The sequence below is a fragment of the Stegostoma tigrinum genome, chromosome 1 (genome assembly GCF_030684315.1).
Source record: "Stegostoma tigrinum isolate sSteTig4 chromosome 1, sSteTig4.hap1, whole genome shotgun sequence".
In the NCBI taxonomy this organism is placed as follows: Eukaryota; Metazoa; Chordata; class Chondrichthyes; order Orectolobiformes; family Stegostomatidae; genus Stegostoma; species Stegostoma tigrinum.
In genome coordinates, this window is record NC_081354.1 from 155371037 (window position 1) to 155392606 (window position 21570).

Here is a 21570-nt window from a genome sequence, read left to right on the forward strand (position 1 = left end):
GTCGGTCTGGATTAAACTCCATCTTCCATTTTTCTGCTCACACTTGTAACTGATCTATGTCCTGTTGTATCCTCTGATAATCCTTATCACTATCTGCAACTCTACCAAACTTTGTATTATCAGTAAATGTACTAATTAGACCAACCATGCTTTCCTTTTACGTAGACTGCAAACAGCAAAGGTCCTAGCACTGATCCCTGTGGAACACCACCAGAGACATCCCTCCATTCTGAAAAGCATCTTTCTACTGCTACCCTCTGTCTCCTCTGACTAAGTCAGTTCTGTATCCATCTTGCCAGCTCACTCCTGATACCATGTGACTTCACCTTTTGTACCAGTCTGCCATGAGGGACCTTGTCAAAATTTTTACGGAAGTCCATGTAGACTTAATTGAAGACACTTTTGTCTGGTACTCAACAGGACAAGTCTCAAGAAATACAAACTCAAATAGAAAACAACATTCATACTACATGATAGGCAAGTACTGATTGGTCAGCATGTGGACTCTGTTTGGGAGAGGGGTTTCCATGGAGAATGTGCCAATCAATGATGAATGACAGTTAACTGCCAAGTTCAAATTTTAAACAAGACCTGTTCACTCTGAATGACCAAAACATTGGCCTGGAAAATGAGCCAGAGAATGCTGTTTGTGTATGTATTTTTCCTACTCTACAATATATCATTTGGTTGAGGGCAGTTAACTTCTAGTAATTTCCAGTTGGGAAATTGCTCCAGTGAAATGGGTGCCTATTTTGTAGAAGTATCAAATGAGATTTTAATCCAGGGGTCTCATTGGCACCAGTCCACTTTCATCCTGGAATAAATGGTGCACAGCAGTTGACAGGAGATAAAGATCGGGTAGCCGCTTTATACCCTACCACATCCCTGTCCATTCCCAGCAACTCTATACACAGGTTAAAACTACTTTGTCTTCCTCCAGACATATAAGTGCCCTGTCTTGCATAACTTCATGTTACTCCAGGCTTACGTAGGAACATGCAAAACCCTGCTGGATAATATTGGAAGTAATTTTCAATTGACTGTGTCAGTAACCTTGATTTTAACAGCCTGCCTGTCTAGCTGCACCAGGTGAATAGATTAAAGTTGATTTTATTTTATTCATCCTTGGGATGAGGGTTTCATTGGCTGGAGCAGCAATTATTGCCCATAAACCCAACCACATTGCTGAGTGTCTGGAGTCACATGAATGCCAGACCAGGTAAGGATGGCAGCTTCCTTCCCTAAAGGGCATTATTGAAGCAAATGTTTCTGCCAACAATCGAAAATGGATTGAATGATCATCATTAGAATCTTAATTCCAGACTTCCATTGAATTCAAATTCCACCATCTGCCATTGCGGGATTTGAACCTGTGTCCCCAGGACATTACCTGGGTCACTGGATAAAAAGTTCAGTGATATAACCACTTCCCCTTTTGTCTTGTACTGTTTGCCCCCTTTAAGAAACCCAAACTACTAGCCATCACTTTTTTGACCCAGTGTTAACCATCTGTATGCACTGGCCTGTAAATTTGACCGCACACTATCCATTTTCCAGACATAAACTTTTCTTCCAATATGGTAGGTCTGGGATTTTTTTATCTTTGGTCAGACCAAGCATCCCCAGACTGACATCCCTGGCCTGACCCCTTCCCCAGACTTCAGGCTCCGATTTGTCTCGTCCCACTTCTCACCGCCCTGATTCTGGCCTCCCTCATGGCAGATTAGGCAGGAAAGGCCAAATGGCCTACTCCCATGTTCCCATTAATCCTGATTCCAAGGCCACCATTCCAATTCTGTAACAACTGCAGCTACATCTTGCTTACAACAATCACTGAGATCCTGAATGTATGTCACTATGAACAGTTCTTTACAATTTGATTAGAAAGCACATCAGTATAGTCTGTGGTGTTAGACATTGACACCAATACAGCTATTTCAATATAGCAGCTATCCCTCCCAAGAGCTTTCTTTGGTCACTGAAGCTCAAAGGCGATAGGAAAAGCAACATTTGAAAAATGATAAAATATTGATTTGAGTAATCTCCCATCCCTAGAATCTGATTTAAATAATTAAATTATGGCAATACAGGACATGGCTTGTGGTTGTAGTGCAAGATCTAATCTACAGTTGTAACCTTCCATCGAAGTCCCCTTTCATTAAAGTTTTCTATTTTCTCAGGTGTTCAATCTCATTAAATGTATCCACTTTGAATCCTGTCATTCATCATAACCAATTTCAGGTTTCAAGCCTAGCTCACACAGGCAAAATTATTCTCTGATTCATTATGAATTAGAGGAACATTCCACCCACGACATCAATAGCAGGTTCATGATCTGCATCTATTAAAAATGACTTTTTGACATCCTAAATTGATCTCTAGAACATTTTGTTCGATTCTCCAAGGCATTTTGATTAAAGGTACTCTTGATTCACTGCAAAGGATTCTTAAAACTTTTTCTTGCTTGAACATAATTTCATATGCCTTCATTTTAAAGTGAGACACTTAGTTTGGGTGCAGGAAGTGTACTGAGAGCTTTGGCAGTGTTCCAAGCTGCTTTTACTTTTCAGTCTTCTGTTAATAATGATCGATGGACTGGACTCCAGATTGCTTTGATAGTTAGCCAGCCCTGCACACGATTGCTCACAGTTACTGAGGCGATCTTGAGTCCTCTTTAAAGGTGTTACATGTCTTAGTGCTGGGGTTTAATCCCCTAATTTAGTTTTTCATTGCAAATGTACAGAATGTGCTTTTGATGAGATAGATTAGTCACTGAACTTTCCCCATTCCCAGTTATTCAGATACCTCCTTGTTTTTCCTAACCTCTTCACCTAATGAAGTAATGAAAATGTTCTTGTCTGCTAATTGCATTAACCCCATGTGGAATATATTTTGGCAGTCTTAGCCCATCTTCATAGAGTTGCAACTGATTCAATGATAATTTGAATGAATGAATGAATGATGTATTGTCACATATACCTCGTGAGATAATGTGTTCTGCCACAACCCAGCACCATTTTGAGGTGCAAAAGAGTGGAAATAAATTACTGGAGTTGCAAACATGGCTCCAGGACTTCTGCAAAGTCCCTGTTCTGGATTTACTGGATCCAGGAACCCTGCTCCGGGCACCGACACCACCATCGCCGAAAGAGTCCACGCTCCAGGCCTACTACAGCTAAGAGTCCTGTCTACACGACTGCTGCAGCAGATGCTGTAATGCCATTGCAGGGTTCCATGCATCCAGCGTATGAAACCAGGACTCACCACTGACACTGCTGTGGCCAACTTGATTCCAGTGAAATATCCACAAAGCATTTATACTTTCCTGTAATCTCAGTTAGACAGAATGGCTGGTGAGGAAATGAAGAACCTCACTTTGCGTAGAAGGAACTCAAAAAAAGGCTATGACACAGGACAGAAAGGTATATCTGACACCTAACCATAAGATAACCCAACCAACTGATGCTGGTTAAAGGGGCTGAAGATTAGACAATATTCCATTTCCTAGGCTATCCAAAAGCATGCCAATAATGGCCTGTTAACTTAATGTCTGTCATTGTGAAAGTGTTTAGAACTTTTTTAAGGAAGTAATGGCGAGGCACTGAGATAAATTTGAGGTAATCAAGCAAAAACAACATGATTTTGAGAAAGGGAAATCAAGTTTAACCAACCAATTGGAGTGTTTTGAGGAAGAAACAAATGCTGTGGAAAAAGAAAGCCAATGGAGGCACTGTACTTGGGTTTCGAAAAGTTTTTTTCAGAACTTGCTTCACCAAAGGTTCTTTTGGAAACTAAATGCTCATGTGTACTTGGTAACATATTTGCATGATAGAAGATTATTAGGTAACAGGAAGCAGACAGTAGGCATGATTGGATCACTTTCAGGCTGGTAAAATTTAAAGGGTGCTGTGCCATTGGGATCATCTGCTGGAAACCCAATGCTTTGCAGTTTATATAAACTACTTGGATGAAGGGACAGAAAGATTTGTTGTGAATTTTGCTAATGACACAAAGGCAGGAAGAAAAGTAAGTTGTGAAGAGGACATAAAGAAACTACAAAGGGATATAGATAGTTTAACTGAGTAAAGAAAGATGTAACAAATGAGGGATAATGTGGGAAAACTGCAAAATTCTATCCATTTTGAAAGGATGAATGGAAAAGAAGGATTTAGCTATGTGATGAGAGAAATGATGTCAAGCTCTTAGATGCATAAAGATCTGGGTCTCATCGTGCTTGATTCACAAAGGGTTAGTTTGCAGGTATAGTGAATAGAATCTTTTAATTTGGTACTAGATGAACTGAATACAAAAGAAAAGAGTTATGCTTCAGTTGTACAGAGTACTGGTGAGACACATTTGGAACACTGTACACATTATGAGTCATGTCATTTGAGGAAGGATGTAAGGAAGGAAGCAGTTCGGAGAAGGTTTACCATACCTGGAATATGTCTTATCGGGAAAGATAAAACAGACCAGACTTATACCTGCTGGACTATAGTTGAGCAAGAAGATTAAAACATTGAAGATCCTGAGGGGTTTTGGCAGGGTATATTTGGATAGGATGTTCCCTTTTATGGGACAATCAAGAACTTGAAATCACTTTAAAAATCAGGAGTCGCCTATTTAAAATTGAAATTTTCTCTCACACGGTTATGGGTCTTTGGAACTCTTTTCCTGAAAAGTTGGTAGAAGTGAAGTCCTTGAATATTTTTAAGGCAGAGATGTCTTTACTCTTGTTAAGCAAAAGAGTGAAAGATTATTAGGGTTAGGTGGGAGTGAACATTTGAAGTTCCATCAGTTTGGCCATGCATGGCAGAGCATACTCGAGGGGCTGAATGGCCTACACCTACTCCCTGTTTATAAATCAGCTAGTAGGTGACAATCTGAGAAATAGCAGTGGGGGTAGGGCATTCGGCCCCTTAAGCCTGACCTACCATTTAACAAGATCATGGCTGATGTGTCATAGGCCTCAACTCCTATTTAATGCTAGCTCAGCATTAACACCAACTCCCTGATAGTTAAAAAATCTACCTAACCCCTCTCTAAATACTTTCAGTGATCTTGCCTTCAAATAATTTTTTGGGGTAGAGAATTCCAGATATTCGTTGCCATCTGGGAGAAGTAATTCCTCTTCACATCTCTGATTTAAGTGAGATTACAAAGAGTGGAGCTGGATGAACACAGCAGGCCAAGCAGCATCTTAGGAGCACAAAAGCTGACATTTCGGGCCTAGACCCTTCCTCAGAAAAGGGGAATGGGGAGGGGATTCTGAAATAAATAGGGCAAGAGGGGGAGGCCGACCGAAGATGGATAGAGGAGAAGATAGGTGGAGAGGACGAGAGAGTTGCAGTGGGAGAGAGATCCCCTGAGGTTGGTCCAGAGGTTGGTCCAGCATCTGCAGTTCCTATTTTCTCTGATTTAAGTGAAAGTCATTTTATTCTGTATTCCTGGTTCAAGATGCGCACAAGCAGAAGCATCTTTTCAATGTCTATCCTGTTAAGCCCCTCAGAATCCTATATGTTTCAATAAGATCATCTCTTATTTTTCTAACCTCTAATGAATAAAGGTCTAATCTGTTTAGCCATTCTTGGTACATCATCATTCAGGAATCAATCTCATGAACTTCTTTTAATCTGTCTCTAGTGCCAGTATATCCTTTATTAAATATAGGGACCGAAACTATACCCATACTCCAAGCCAGGTCTCACTGTTGTAGTGATTGGAACCAGGTTGACCTCATTGACTATAAGGTCAGTGATTGGGGATGTTAACCTGGGCCAAACAGGAAAGCGCTGGCTGACCAATATAACCAGGAGTTGCCTGCAGCAGTCCCCTGTAACTGCACATTGTGGTGGTTCTTGGACTCCCAGCCCAACTACCTGTTTTGTGGCGCTGCGGAGTCCATGAACCATGTATAAATTAGGTGTGGGCACTTGCACCCTCTTTTCAGTTATCCTAAAGACCTCCTTTTGTGTTTTTGCTTGCACTTCAGCCCCACACTACTGATGTTTGGGCACCCAGTGCGGAGGAGAGTGGGCAAGTCTGAGAATCTCCTCGTAGTCCTGCTCCTGGACCTGGTCAAGCTGGCCAGGCAGCGAGCCATGGAGGAGGTCCTTGTGGCCAACTGCCTGCCCTTTTTCCACGGCAACATCCGTGCCCGGGTCTCCCTGGAGAAGGAGTACGCAGAGTCCACCAGCACACTTGATACATTTCAGGAGCATTGGGCACCACAGGGTGTGAAATGTTTTATCTTCCCCTCCAATTCCATTTTGATTTAATCCTATACTCCCCTTCATCTTCTTGTTCACATAGGCATTGCCCCCAGGGCTCTGCTTGCTATTGGCTCCTTAGTCACATGGGTGTCTTTCCTGGTGCTGGTTATGTTGACAAAGTTATTTACACACCTGGTATTTTTATTGTGTATAAAAGAAAAAAAAATATGAACGGGGATTTAGAATCTCCCCAGCCCAGATGACTGACTCCAAACTGGCTGGTGATAGTAAATAAAGGAGACTCAATGACAGATTACCAGACTGTGTGCAGTTATTTCAGTGGTAATGTGAGAAAACAGGACAAGACATTCACTTGTAACAGTTATCAACAGTGGAGTTGGGATAAGCATTTCTGGCATCATGCCTCAATTTGGGAAGCTTGGCAGATTTGACCCTGCTGTCGAAGATTGTGCTCAGTGTGTGGAAGGAATGCAGTATTTATTCCGGACAAATGACATTGGGGGCAGATGAAAAGCAACAAGTAAATCTTTCGGACTGTATGCAGACCCTCAGCTATAAGGGGCTTAACTTTCCCAGAGGCACCAAACACCAAATCCTTCAAAGAATTGAAGAAGTTACTTAAGGAATATTACGACTTCAAACCTCCTCTAATTCTGAGATGCTACTGTTTTTGTTCGGCTATTAGAGAACCAGGGGAATCTGTATCATTTTTGATGTGGTTGAGACGACCGGTAGAGGCATGTGATTTTGTGCTAACCCTGCAAGAGATACTAAGAGACAGTTTGGTATGTTGGATTAATGGTGTAATCATGCAGAAGTGCCTACTGGCCGAAGCCTGACTGGACTTCGAATAGGCACTGCATCTGGCCTTGTCATTAGAAAATGTGGCAAGTGAAGCATGAGATCTATGGGGCCTCCCAATGGAAGTGAACATCCTCATCTCTCCAACTGAGTTGGGGAACACCACTTGAGTGTGAGAAATCGCAGAGTCTGACGCAGAGCATATCCTGAGCATAGAGACCCTAGGCCAACCCACAACAGAACCCCACAACAAAGCCAAGTATCACCAGGCAGCTAAAAAGGTCTTCAGGATCTGGGTTGGCAGGGCATTGTAGTTGCTGTTGGTATGCTGACTCCAGACAGCAAAGGAATCCTACAAGGCCTGACTTCAGTAAGAGAGTTCATAGGCTGGCACCCAGGAGAATGCATGTGGGTTGGAACAATTAAATTACTTAGTGACAGTCAAATTGGAATTGATTAAAATTAATGTTTGGTTAAATGGTCACCCAGTTCCCATGGAGGTCGATATCAGTGCAGCTGTAACTTTGGTTTCAGAATCTGCCTTTAACCTCAGCCAGACTGAGAACATACACTGAGGAACGTTGTAGATTAAGGGTACAACTTCGGTTCCGGTCGCCTATGAGAAGCAGTTACCACCAAAGGTAGCGAAAGGCTCAGGCCCAAGCCGATTGGGGTGGAATTGGTTCAGGAATATTCACCAAGATTGGTTCAACATATTTCCATTGGAAAATGACTGCCTCAGTGAAATCCTAGTGAAATACCCAGGAATTTTTTTGGCAGTGCTTGGGACTATCGAAGGGGCCAAAGCCACTTTATGTTGACGATCAGGAAGCAATTCTGAGATATTGCAATGCCCGTCTGGTGCCATTTGTCTTCTGGGCAAAAGTAGAGGTGGAAATCAGGAGGCTGGGGAGTGAAGGAATCATCAAACAAGTGCAGTTTGTAAAATGTTCAGCACCAGTCGTACCAATTGTGAAGACTGATGGCTCAGTTTGCTTTTGTGAGGATTTTAAGCAAATGATAAACTGCTTCTCGCAGCTGGATAAATATCTGACCCCTTGCAAAGATGACTTGTACAGAGAGTTGGTTGGAGAGTTGTCTTCTATGAAGCTGACATGAGCCATGCCCACCTGCAATAGCAACTGGATGAGGAGTCCCAGAAGCACGGTACAATTAATGCCCATAAGGGTTTATATCAATATACAAGACTGCCATTCAGTGTATTGTCAGCGTGCGCCATTTTCCAGCGGACCATGTGAACATTTTACGGGGGCTACCCCAGATTACCATTTATTTGGATGACATATTAATAATAGGGAAGACCAAAAAAAGCACTTAAAGAATTTGGACATAGTGTTTAATCATTTCTTCCAGGAGGATGTACACCTTAGAAGGGAGAAATGTGAGTTCCGTGCACCCCAAGTGACCTACTTGTGTTACAGAGTTGGCAAAAGCAGCTTATATCCATTGGAAGAGAAAGTGAGCATGATCAAAAGAGCCCTGGCTCCCAAATCTGTATGTGAGCTTGGTCTTTCCTTGGGTTAGTGAATTATTACAGAAAATTCATACGTAGCCTGGCATCCATCATGGCACACTTACACTTGCCAGTGAAAAAGGGTCAGCCTTGGAAATGGTCGCGTAGCCAAAAAGTAGCCTCCAGGAAAGCTATCATCCAAGGTATTGAGCTACAACGATCTGAAGCAAGAGGAAATGCTGACATGTGATGCCTACCCGTTGGGTGTCGGGGTAGTGTTGGGTCACCAGTGGTCCAATGGAGAGGAATGCCCAATAACGTATGCTTCCCGAAATTTGGCTGATGAGTAATGCAAATATGCCCAAACAGAGAAGGAGGGTTTGGTGGGCATCTTTGGTGTGAGGGAGTTCCACCTGTACCTTAATGATAGCTAGGGCTACAAAAGGAAGAAAAGGCAGAGCTACCCATAGCTACCCATGCCCAGTACATTTCAGCGTTAGGCCCTCATTCTCAGTTTGCTCAAATTATAATGCCATCCAGGAAATCCAAGTGGCTAAAGCAGATACCCCGAGCTGCCTCCTACTGGCAGATACTCCACCGGTCGTGCCAACCCTGGAAGAATCCAAGATAATAAAATGTGAGGCTGGATGAACACAGCAGGCCCAGCAGCATCTCGGGAGCACAAAAGCTGACGTTTCAGGCCTAGACCCTTCATCAGAGAGGGTGATGAATGGTCTAGGCCTGAAACGTCAGCTTTTGTGCTCCTGAGATGCTGCTGGGCCTGCTGTGTTCATCCAGCCTCACATTTTATTATCTTGGATTCTCCAGCATCTGCAGTTCCCATTATCCCTGGAAGAATCCATTCTGGTTTCAAACTTCCTGGACACCTTTCCAGTTGCCGCTGATAATATCCAACTGTAGGCCCAAAAACATCCTGTCCTAACAAAAGTGAAGCAGCTGGTGGTAATGGGTGAAGCAGAAGGGCCATCGCAACCAGGATGGAAACCTGTCTGGACCCAGTGAGACCACATTACCGTAGAGGATGGCATATTACTATGGGAAGCAAGTGAGATTGTCCTGAGTGAAGGTTCCTGCCAGATACTGACTGAACTCCACTAAGCTCATTCAGGGGTTTCCAAGATGATGATACTAGTGAGAGGCTATGTCTAGTGGCTACGGTTGGATGCCAACAAAGCTGCATTGGTGGGCCAGTGCCCAGAGTGCCAACAAGGACAAAAATTACCACCACCAGCATCCCCCACATTCTGGGAAAGCCTTGGATTCATTTGCATATAGATAATGCCAGTCCTTTCGTGGGCTCAATGTTACTGGTCATTATGGATGCCCATTCAAAGTGGTTGGTCATGGCTGAAGTTCATTCGGCGAACTCAGAGATGAGAAGCTGTGAGCATCATTTGTGATACTCAGACTCCCAGAAGTAGCTATGAAGAGAGGTTGAGTAGATTAGGATTATTTTCATTAGAAAGACAGAGATTGAGGGGGGACCTGATTGAGGTCTACAAAATCGAGGGGTATAGACAGGGTGGATAGCAAACAGCTTTTTCCCAGAGTGGGGGACTCAATTACTAGGGATCATGAGTTCAAAGTGAGAGGAGGAAAGTTTAAGGGAGATATACGTGGAAAGTTCTTTACACAGAGGGTGGTGGGTGCCTGGAACGCATTGCCAGCAGAGGTGGTAGACGCAGACATATTAGCATCTTTTAAGATATATTTGGACAGGTACATGGATGGGCAGGGAGCAAAAAATAGATGACAGGTTAGACAGAGGATCTTGATTGGCACAGGCTTGGAGGGCCGAAGGACCTGTTCCTGTGCTGTAATTTTCTTTGTTCTTTGTTCTTTGTTCTATTGGTCATGGACAATGCGATATCATTTACCAGCAGGGAATTCAAATATTTCCTAAAATGACATTCGGCACATTATGACAGCTCCATAACATCCATCATCCAATGGTCTAGTGGAAAGACCTATCTAAATGTTGAAAGAAGGCTTAAAGAAGCAGCCTATAACATCAATTGATACCAAACTGTTCGAGTTCCTGTTCATTTATAAGACCATCCCACATGGGGCAGTGTGGACTTGTTGGGCTGAAGGGCCTGTTTCCACACTGCAGGGAATCTAATCTAATCTAAAAAATGCAACAACAGAGATATCTCCGGTACAGTTGCCGATGGGGAAAATACTCCGTACCAGGTTAAACCTCATATTTCCAGGCTGGGGTAAGGGAGGTGGGGGAGAGTGAAACAGCAGCAGGAACGTCTCCTCTAAGCAAGAGAGTCAATTTAATTCAGGGAATGAAGTTTGATACCTGAACCATGGAAATGGCCCTGTTTGCGTATGAGGCGAGGTTGACGTGAGGTTAGGTCCCATCACTTACAAAGTTCGGGTAGGTGAGACAGTCCTGAACAAACATATGGATCACCTAAACACTGTTACCTCACAAACGGGGCAGGGGCAAAATGCACCTGGCCCCACAGATCAGCCTGAAAGCCTGTCAGAAACCGTAGGTTCCTCCCACTTTTTTCAGCATCAGACAAACCTCAGAGTCTGAGATTGATGCAGCTTCGAGGCTTTACAACTGAAAGAAGAGGAGAGAACTCTCCTGAGATGCTCCAGATGCAAGAGATGGGCTACATTTGGCAGATGCCACCCGTGTCAGAGTCCAAGTCAGAGGAACCAGATTTGGAGTAAAGACACCACAGGAAAAGCTACAAGCCAAAGATGAGGTCTATTTCTCCTGACTTAGGAGTGGGGAGGGGTGTAGTGAATGGAACCAGGTTGACCTCATTGACTATGAGATCATTGGTTGGTGCTCTTAACTGGGCAAATCAGAAAATCCATGGCTGACCCCTAGGGACTCTGCTTTTTACTGATGCTTTTATCACATGGGTACTTTTCCTGGTGGTGTTCTGTCAATGACATTATTTCCACAAAAAAAAACAAGATGTTAGAATCTCCTCAGTTTAGGCGACTTACTCCAAGCTAAAGGGTGACTTAGTGACAGGATATCAGCCTTTGTGCAGTTATTTCAGCTGAGTATATTTGTAACAAGCCCTGCTTATTTGTACAATACCAACAAAAACAGAAATTGCAGCAAAATGTGGGGCGGCACGGTGACTCAGAGGTTAATGGCCACCTGAAAATTGTTACCTGTACAGGAACACAAAGCAGGGAAACAATACACATAAGGATTGGTAAAGATTACAGAATCCATGGATTCTGAGGCCTGAAGGATTTCTCATACCCCCACTGGAACTTTTCAGTACTCATTTTACATTGGTTCTGCTTGATTTAAGGTTTGTTCATTCCTACTTTATACAACTGTTAGCACTGCTGCCCCATAACACCAGGGTCCCAGTTTTGATTCCGCCATTGTGCAACTGTATCTGTGTGGAGTTTGCACATTCTCTCCAAGTCTGCATGGGTTTCCTTTGGGAACTCTGGTTTCCTCCACAGTCCAAAGATCTGCAGGTTAGATGGGCTGAGCATACTAAAATTTCCGTAGTACCCAGGGATATGCAGGCTAGGTAGGTTAGGATATTTAGTGGGTCTAGAAGGGATGCTCTTTAGAGGGCTCGTGTGGACTCGATGGGCCAAATGGTCTGCTTCCACACTATAGAGATTCTATGTTTCTGTGAAAAAGCCAGTAGGTCCGTGGAGAGAAAGCAGAGTTAATGTTGTAGATACCTTGACCCTTCTTCAGCACTCCCTATTGTTGACTCTTCACCTCAGTGAATTTCTTTGAATAGCATATCCTTTCTTGGATGTGGGGACCAAAACTGTGCATAACATTTCAGGTTCAGCCCCAACAACAACCTGCACAGTTGTAACAAAACCTCTCTGATTTTAAACTCCGGCCTCTAACAATAAAGCGTAAAATTCTATTTACCTAATTTCTTGCTGTTCCCGCATTTTAACTTTAATTTTTCATGTACAAGAACACCCAGATCCCCCTGTGCTGTACAGTTTTTGGAGTCTGGAGTTTGTATTTAATTAAAAGTGTGCCTTTTTATTCTTCCTCCCAAAGTGTATAGCCTCACACTTTTCTACATTCAATTCCATCTGTCAAGCTTTTGCCCAATCACTCAACCTATCTGTATCATCTTGCAGATTCCTTATGTCCTCATCACAATATCACCTCACACTTAGTTTTATATTGTCATCAAATATGGATAGGCTGCACTCTGTCCCCTGCTTCAAGTCATTGATATTGATAATAAATAAATGAGACCCCAGGACTGATCCTTGTGGCACTCCACTGGTTCCATCTTTCCAACCTGAAAAAGACGCATTAATCCTGACATTCCATCTTCTGTGTGTTAGCCAATCCTCAAGCTTTACTCTTGCATTCCCCACAATACTCTGAGCTCCTAGTTGGGATTGAGGAAGATGCTAGGGAAATCGGCTGTTGGGTATATATGTTTTCACTGTGAGTTCTGATGTTGAAATACTTCATGTCTTTAGCTGGAGGCCTGCCAAGAAGCAGGAGCTGCAGCACTTCGGAATGCCTCACAAAAACTTTTTGAAAACTACCAAAGGCAGATGGATGAACTAAGACAACGGCATGACGAAGAGAAGCACAAATTGCAGGTCAGCATCATTGAGCATTAGTCTGAAAATTAGAAATTAAAAGGCAAAGGCAGAATGAGGAAGACAAACACTTGACAGATCTGCATATCTATAGAGGTTAACACAATTGAATTTGCTCAGTTCCTATAATTCACCAAAGTATCTAGGAAGAATATGCCAGAGATCAGGCTTTGACCGCATAGAGTCGTGGAGATGTACAGCATGGAAATAGACTCTTCAGTCCAACTTGTCCATGCCGACCAGAAAGCCTAAATTAATTTAGTCCCATTTGTGAGCATTTGGCCCATATCTCTCTAAACCCTTCCTATTCATGGACCCATTCAGATGCCTTTTAAATGTTGTAATGGTGCCAGCCTCCACCACTTCCTCTGGCAGCTCATTCCATACACACGCCACCCTCTGTGTGAAAAGGTGTCCCTTAAGTCCCTTTTAAATCTTTCCCCTCTCACTTTAGAGCAATGGTCTTTATTATTGGTTTCCCCAGTCCTGGGAGAATGGACTTTTCAATGGCAGCTCCAACAGCAGGTTGCCTTTCTGTCAGCTCATTGTCTTTAGTACATGATGAATTAAAGCCAGAGCCCCTAAAAGCTAGACAGGCTTTTATTTTTGAACAAGAAGATAAATTAGTGGAGAAACTCAGCAGACCTAGCAGCATCTGTGGGAAGAAAGCAAAGTTAACATTTCAAGTGTCGTGACCATTCTTCCACTGATGAAGAAGATGGACCTGAAATTCTGCTTTCTTCCCCCAGATGGTTCCGGACTTGCTGAGTTTCTCCAACAATTTCTGCTTCTGTTTCAGATCTCCAGCATCCGCAGTTATTTGTTTTATTTCATTTAGTGCGTATTGGAGGTGCAGTAGCAAGAACAAAATTATCAATTGATCATTTGATTAGAGCAATGACCTCTTTCTGAATGTTTCATTTCCTTTTCAGACTTTTGCTGAGGAGCAGGAGCAAAGTTTAAAGAGAAGTGTGGAAAATTACAATAGCCTGGTGCTGCAACTCCAGCAAAAACAGAACAGAGCCACAGAACTGGAAAATCTAATAGAGAGGATGGAGAAGGTAAGAGCCTGAAGAAAATTCCCTTGGGAGACCTTAAGGCACACTATAGGTTGGAGCATAAAATCCAACAACTTCAATAATGCTAGCCTTATCTGAAATTCCAGGGTGGGCAACCTGACCAGGAGAAGAAACAATTTCATTATGTTTGAGATTGAGATCCACCCTAAGTGCCCTCCTGTTTCAATATTGTTTCGCAGAGTGCTACTTCCTGTGTTGGGCCAGGACTCTGATGCTGTGGTGTGCAGTGCAGGGCCCAACCCAGTAATGTGTTAGAAGCAATTTTCCATTGATGGGTGAGAGAATGTACTTGCTGTCCAATAGGTGGAGTAACAAAGGTGGCCCTCCAGCACAGAAGGATGTATAGCGTGGTTTTATAAGGCAGCCTCTCAGCAACGTAAACGTAAAATCTGAAATTTAAAAAATGCCTCTTCAGGATGTCCAGCAACAGGAGGCAGCAGAGACAAAGTCTGCTTTGTAAGCAGTATTTTGGTATCTGTGCTGCTAATGCTGCAGGAGATCCCATAGGCCGACTGGGAAATTCCAGTCAACCTGTGATAATTAGCCTTAATCGGACTTTAACTTACCTTAATTGACTGCCAATGACTTTGAAGGCAGACAGTATTCCTGACCTTAATCCAGCCTCTGAGGAATTGTTCCAGTGGGGAATGGTGCCGACAACTCAACCCACTGGCTCCCTGCATGGGGGTTATTATGCTCTTACTTCCAATCACTGCACCGTATCAGGACAGAATCACTGCCTGTAATGTTCCTCGAGAGGTTCTGCTCATTATAATCCGTACACACTCCTTTCCATCCATTCTAAGGGATGAAGATGGTCTTTTTTTTATCTGATTATGAAAGATCAGGTTTTCATGCTGAAAAAATGCCAAGAAACCCACACTGATTTCTTATGAGGAGAGCTCTCTGTGTCTCCCTTCAATCAGACAGCCTGGAGGGCAGCAGTGTGCCTTCATTCGAAATAAGGGCCAGTGGTAAGGTGTGGGGTGGAACGTTTGGCATAATGCCTTACTGGCCAATTAGAGGTGCATTTTCTTCGCCTTCAGTAACACCACTAAGACTGCGACTGCTGCTAGAGTATAACCGAGATCAGGGCAGGCAAGATGTCAGGTAAGAATTTTTTTTTTGGAGGGGATTCGGGCCACAAGGAGAAAGATGTCCTAAGCAAGGACGAGAGCTGGCTCTCAGTGGCCATGATTCTCCCCTATTTCCAGTCCCTTAATCAAGCACAAACTAGTGCTGTTGGAGTGACCCCCTCAACAACTTATAACCTGATAACTACCCTACCCTTTGGGTCGCTGATTTCTTTTTCATCCCACCTGGAGCAAGATAACCTCAGCCCCAGGAAGGAACAGGCTGTTGTGTGGACTGACCAATTAAGAGCCTCAGTTGCTGGTGGATCATGAAGGGCAAGCTTGAATGTTCACACTCAGAGCTTAAGCCTAGTGTACGACCGATTGCAGTAACATTCTGGAATATTGCCACCCCAATAAATTAAGTCATCCCACCGCCTGCAAGACCAGCATATGCCAAATACAGTTAATGTTTCAGGGGACAACTGTTCTTTAGAACTGGGAACATCAGAATCCAGTTCTGATGAAAGGCCATTGATCTGAAAAGTTAACTCTTGTCTCTCTCCAATGGTGCTGCCTGACATAACTGAGTATTTCCAGCATTTTTTGTTTTATTGATCTTATCTCATATTTGCAGCATTTGCAGTATTTTGATTTCGTCTTAATTAAGTTCCGATGCAGGCAGCTCCATAACATTCCCAGGCTGATGGTGACTTGTTAGTAGCCGTGGGATCTTTCCAGTTTGACACCTGATAGCTGGAAAATGTATTCATTGATAGAGTGATCTCTGCTGGACATGTAATGGAGTGTTTTACCAATTCACTTTCTGTCTGTAAAGTGGGGCTTGCTCAAAGAAATTGTGCAAATGAGAGATGAGGAGAATGTACCCCCAGCTACATCAATAGCACTGAGATTGAGAAAGTGAAGACCATCACGTTCCTTGGAGTGACGATAACCAACAACCTTTCCCGGACTTCCCGTGGGCACAACAACACCTCTTCTTCCTCAGGCAGCTCAGGAGTTTTGACATGTTCATAAGGCTCCTCAGCAACTTCTGCAGACACACCATTGAAAGCAGTGTCCGGGTCAATAACAGCGTGGTACAGCAACTGCTCTGCCCAGGACCATAAGAAACTACAGAAGGTGGTGTGCACAGCCCAGACCATCATGGAAGTCAACCTCCCATCCATGGACTCCGATTACATGGCTTGCTGCCAATGGAAAGGATGCCAACATCATCAAAGACCTATTGAACCCCAGAAATGGGCTCTTCCATCGGGCAGAAGATACAGAAGCCTGAACACACGAACAAGCAGATTCAGGAACAGCTTTCCCCCAGCCATTATCAGACTGATGAATGGACTGTCTAGCCTCAAATAATGCTGATTTTGCTAATGCTGACCCCGCCTAGAACACACCCTGTCCAATGTAACCTGAAAGCCTCTGATTACACTTTTTTGATCTGTACATCCTTGCTTGCTTTAATCCGCCTATACTGCTTGTAAACAAAACTTTTCATTGTACTTCAGTACATGTGACAATAAATCAAGCAATTAATCAATTAAGAAGCTGAGCCACATGGTGCTGGGTTTTAACCTGTATCAGGCATCCTGCTAATCATAGAAACTTGCTGCTTCATTGTAAGTGGAAAATCTTCATAATTGAATTGTCCAGATGTAAAATGATGAAGAATTTTGTGGCAGAGTGTTGTCCATTTTCCATCCAGATTCATGATGCTTACTTGTGTGCCCAGATTATCTAATAAACTTAGGGAAAATAACATTTTTCTCAGATTAAAAAAAATGTTCTACATTAATGGAGATCTGAAACAAAACAAAATAATTCCTCGTGAAACTCAGCAGGTCTGGCAGCATGTATGCCTCAGAATTCTGATTAGGATTCACCAGAATCAGAATGTTAACTCTGCTTTCTCAGATGCTACAAGACCTACCAGCAACATCTTCCTCAGGATCTGTAATTGTAACCCTGCAGGTCTATCTGCTCAATTGAATATAGTCCAAAAATCTCACTCTTTACAGAATTCCTAATGGGAATAATGAAAATACACATTCAATGTCTAACATTGTGTCATTAAAGATGCAATAAAGACTGAGGTAAAGGCAAGATTACAACATTTCTGAGGTTTTGTTTCCTCTGGCAAGGCACTAGTTAGTATATTCGCACATAGTTCCTTTCCATTCTATTTTAACACAACCTGTTTCATGAATTAACATCAGTATCCAAATAGCACACAAGGGAATCTTGAAGGAATGCATTAACTAAATTTCTATGAGAGGAAAATAAAGTTTTGTACAGATCCTAAATAAAGGTCCAAACAAAAAGACAAGTTGGAAGTGTTTTGTCACTTTTAATTTTTTAGATCCATATGAAAATTTAATATTAACTCTCTTAAGGTTTAAACATTTTGTGTTCTGAGAGGATTCCTGAATTTCTACTTCAAATATTTGTTTAGGAGAAGAAAGAGCTGATGGAAAAGAAACAGTCATTGGAAAAAAAGATGCATTGGAAGAGGTCTACTTCTATGGATGTTCCAGATGGCTCATCGAGGTGGGATTATTTATGACATAACAAAGTGTCATTAGTGTTTGAACTTGACTTCCATTGTCTAATACTTACCATTTCTTGTCTATTGGGCGTACACTGTTACCCTCAGCAATGGGGGGTTGTAAGCTCATTTGGCTGAGGATCTAGTTTGTGATGCAGGTCAATGCCAGCACAACTGGTTTAATTCCCATACTCACTGAGGTTACTATCAATGACTCTACTTCTCAACCACTCCCTTTGCCTGAGTTGTAAAGACTCTCGTCTCTCTCATGATAAAGCAGACCCAGGATCTGGTAGGACTCTGGCAACAGAACTCGATCTTCAAATCAGTCAAGCAGACAATTATTTACAATATGTATTAAGCGACTGAATGAGGATAGTGAATGTACTACAGCCAAGGTTATAAATGATACAAAAATAGGTGGGAAGGCTAGTAGTGACACAAAGAGTCTGCAGAGAGACAATAGACAGGTTAAGTGAATGGGCAGAATTTTGGTAGATAGGCTATAAAAAGGGCATATGTGAGGTTATGAGCTTTGGCAGGAAAATAGAGGAGCTGAATATTATTTAAATGGAGAAAGACTGCAGAATGCGACAGAACAGAGGGAATTGAGAGTTCTCATCCTCATATCTCAAAAAGCTAGCATTTAAATTCAATAGGTAATAGGGAAGGCAAATGGAATTTAGACGTTTATTTCAAAGGAAATGGAGTAAAAACGTAGGGAGATTTTGCTATAGCTATGCACAGCATTAATCAGAAGCTAGAATTCTGTGAACAGTTTTGGGCCCCTAATCCATGGAAAGATATACTGGCATTGGAGGTTGTCCAGAGACAGTTCACTCAGCTCAAACCAGGTATGGAGGGACTGCTTAATGAGCAAAGGTTAAGTAGATTGGGCAAGTATTCATTGGAATGAAGAAAAATGAAAGACAACCTTACTGAAAAATGTATGATTCTTGGCAGGCCTGACAGGGTTATTTCCCCTCTGGTTAATTCTAGGACTCAAGGGCATAAAAAGGAAACAAGGGGTTACACATTTAAGGCAGAGAAAAGGAGGAATTTCTTCACTAAGCGGGTAATGAATCAATAGAATTAGAGCCATAGAGTCTTACAGCACAGAAAGAGATACTTTGGCCCAACTTGTCTATGCCAACCAGGTTTTCCGAACTAACCTTGTCCCATTTGCCTGCATTAAGCCCATAATCCTTCTAAACTTTTCCTTTCCGTATACCTGTCCAAATATCTTTTAAATGTTGGAATTGCTCTACAAATTCCTCTGGCAGCTTGATCCATACATGCATCACCCTCTGTGTGAAAAAAATTGCCCCTCGGGTCCCTTTAAAATCTTTCTTCTTTCACCTTAAACCCATGTCTTTTAGTTTTGGACACAGCCTACCCTAGGTAAAAGACCTTGACTATTCACCTTATCAATGTCTATCATGACTTTATAAACTTCTATGAGGTCACCCCTCAGCCTCTTATGCTCCAGGAAACAAGGTCCTAGCCTATCCAGCTTCTCCTTTTGATTCGAACCCTCCTTCTTTGCAATTCTTTTTTGTATCCTTACCAGTTAGATGACATCCTTCTGATAACAGGGTGACCAGAATTGTATGCAATATTCCAAATGTAACCTTACAAATGTCTTGTGTACTCATAATACGATGTCTCAACTCATGTACTCAATGCTCTGACCGATGAAAGCAAGCATGCCTAATGGTTTTCTTCACCAACCTGTCTACCTGTGGCGCCACTTTCAAGGAACTATGTACCTGCACCCCTCAATCTCTCTGTTCAACAACACTCCCCAGTAATCTAACATGAACTGTGCAAGTCCTGGTTTGTCTTGCAGAATGCAACACTTCCAATCTACCTACATTAAGCTCCATCTACCTACATTAAGCTCCATCTACCATTCCTCAGTCTAATGGCCCAGTACATCAAATTGCATTGTACTCTTAACGAACCTTCTTCACTGTTAATAGTGAACCTAGCATCAAGCCTTGCAGCACACCACTGGTCACAGGCCTCCAGCCTGAACAACAGCCCTCTACCAAAACACTCCGCCTTCTACCGTCAAGCCAAATTTTGTATCCAATTAGCCATCTCTCTGTGAATCCCATGTGATTTAACCTTACCAACCACTATACAATGCAGAACCTTGTTGAAGGCCTTGTTAAACTCCATGTAGTCAATGTCTACTGCCCGGCCTTCATCTATCTTCCTGGTCACCTCTTCAAAAAACTCAATCAAGTTTGTGAGACACGATTGCCAATGTACAATGCCATACTGACTATCTAGCACCGCCCTGGTCTTACCAAATGCATGTAAATCCTGTTTCTCAGAATCCTTTCCAACAGCTTACCCACCACTGATGTCAGGCTCACAAGTCTGTAGTTCCTTGGCTTTTCCTTACAGCATCAATGGCACAACATTAGCCACCCTCCTGTCTTCCAGCACCTCACCCATGGTTGTAGATGATAAAATGTCTCTGCTAGGGCCTCAGGAATTTCTTCCCTAGATTCCCACAATGCCCTGGGATACACTTGATCAGGTGCTGGAGATTTATCTACTTTTACCTATTTTAAGATCTCCAGCACCTCCATTTTTGTAATGTGGATTCTTTTCAAGACATCACGATTTATTTCGCTGAGTTCCCTAGCTTCCGTGTCTTTCTTCGCTGTAAAATCCTGATGTGAAATATTAGTTTAAGATCTCATCCATCTCTTTGGTTCACCACATAAATGGCCTCATTGATCTTTAAAGAGCCTTCTTCTCTTCCCAGTTACTCTTTTGCCCTTAATATATTTACAAAATCTCTTTTCTTAACCCTTATGTGCCAAAGTTAACATGTCCTCATTTGGCCCTCCTGATTTCCCTCTTAAGTGTGTTCGTAAATGTCCATACTCCTCAATGGAATCACTCGATCCCATCTGCCTCCACCTGACATATGCCCCACTTTTATTTCTTGACCAAAGCCTTAGTATTTCCAGACATCCAGTATTCCCTACTCTTGCCAGCCTTGCGCTTCACACTGACAGGAACATGCTGTCCCTGAACTCTCATTACCTTGCTTTTGAATGTCTCCCAGTTGCCAGAGGTTCGTTTACCCACGAACAGCCTTTTTACCATGGAGGTGTATTGATTCTAAGTTTTTAAGTATGTTCAAAACTGAGGTAGATTTTAAATCAGTAAGGGGACAAAGGGTTATAGTGAAAATCCAGAAATATGGAGTTTAGGCTTATCAGGTCAGCCATGATCTCATTGAATGGCAGAGCAGACTTGACAGACTGAACAGCTTAGTTCTGCTTCTACTTTTATATTCTAATGAACTTATTGTTCTTTGTAGATCCTCCTTTTTTTTACTTCAATTGAAATCAAGTTGGTTCTATATTAACTGCCTGAGCAGCTCCAGCAGGTTACTATACAATCTGTGGAAGTGAAAATCATCCACTTTGTCTTTCTGATTTTCTCACTTGTGCTCTCTCAGTATGAATAATTTCCAGAACATCTGTGAAGTGCTTTAGTGTATGTCTTATAATTGTCTCAGCCAACCATACTTGCTGTACATTGTTTTCTTATGATTTGCTTCCAACTTTGGGGGTCTGTCAGCTCAGATGGCTAGACCATTACAGTGTAATACAGAATGATGCCAATGCCTAGGAATTGCCTCCTTGGCTTTCCCCATACTTGCAGAGTTGCGTCCATCAAACTACATATAACCTATTGATTCAGT

The 21570-nt window shown here is 42.5% G+C and overlaps 1 protein-coding gene across 2 annotated transcripts in view; it reads left to right on the forward strand.

The window, feature by feature from the left end:
* LOC125455726 (coiled-coil domain-containing protein 68-like) overlaps window positions 1-21570 on the forward strand; it is an 81494-nt gene that overhangs the window by 42073 nt on the left and 17851 nt on the right. For both annotated transcript variants that reach the window (XM_048538110.2, XM_048538100.2), the window contains exons 6-8: window positions 12994-13119; window positions 14052-14180; window positions 17745-17839. In XM_048538110.2, the coding sequence (XP_048394067.2) occupies window positions 12994-13119; window positions 14052-14180; window positions 17745-17839 (350 nt within the window). The remainder of the gene's footprint in view (window positions 1-12993; window positions 13120-14051; window positions 14181-17744; window positions 17840-21570) is intronic.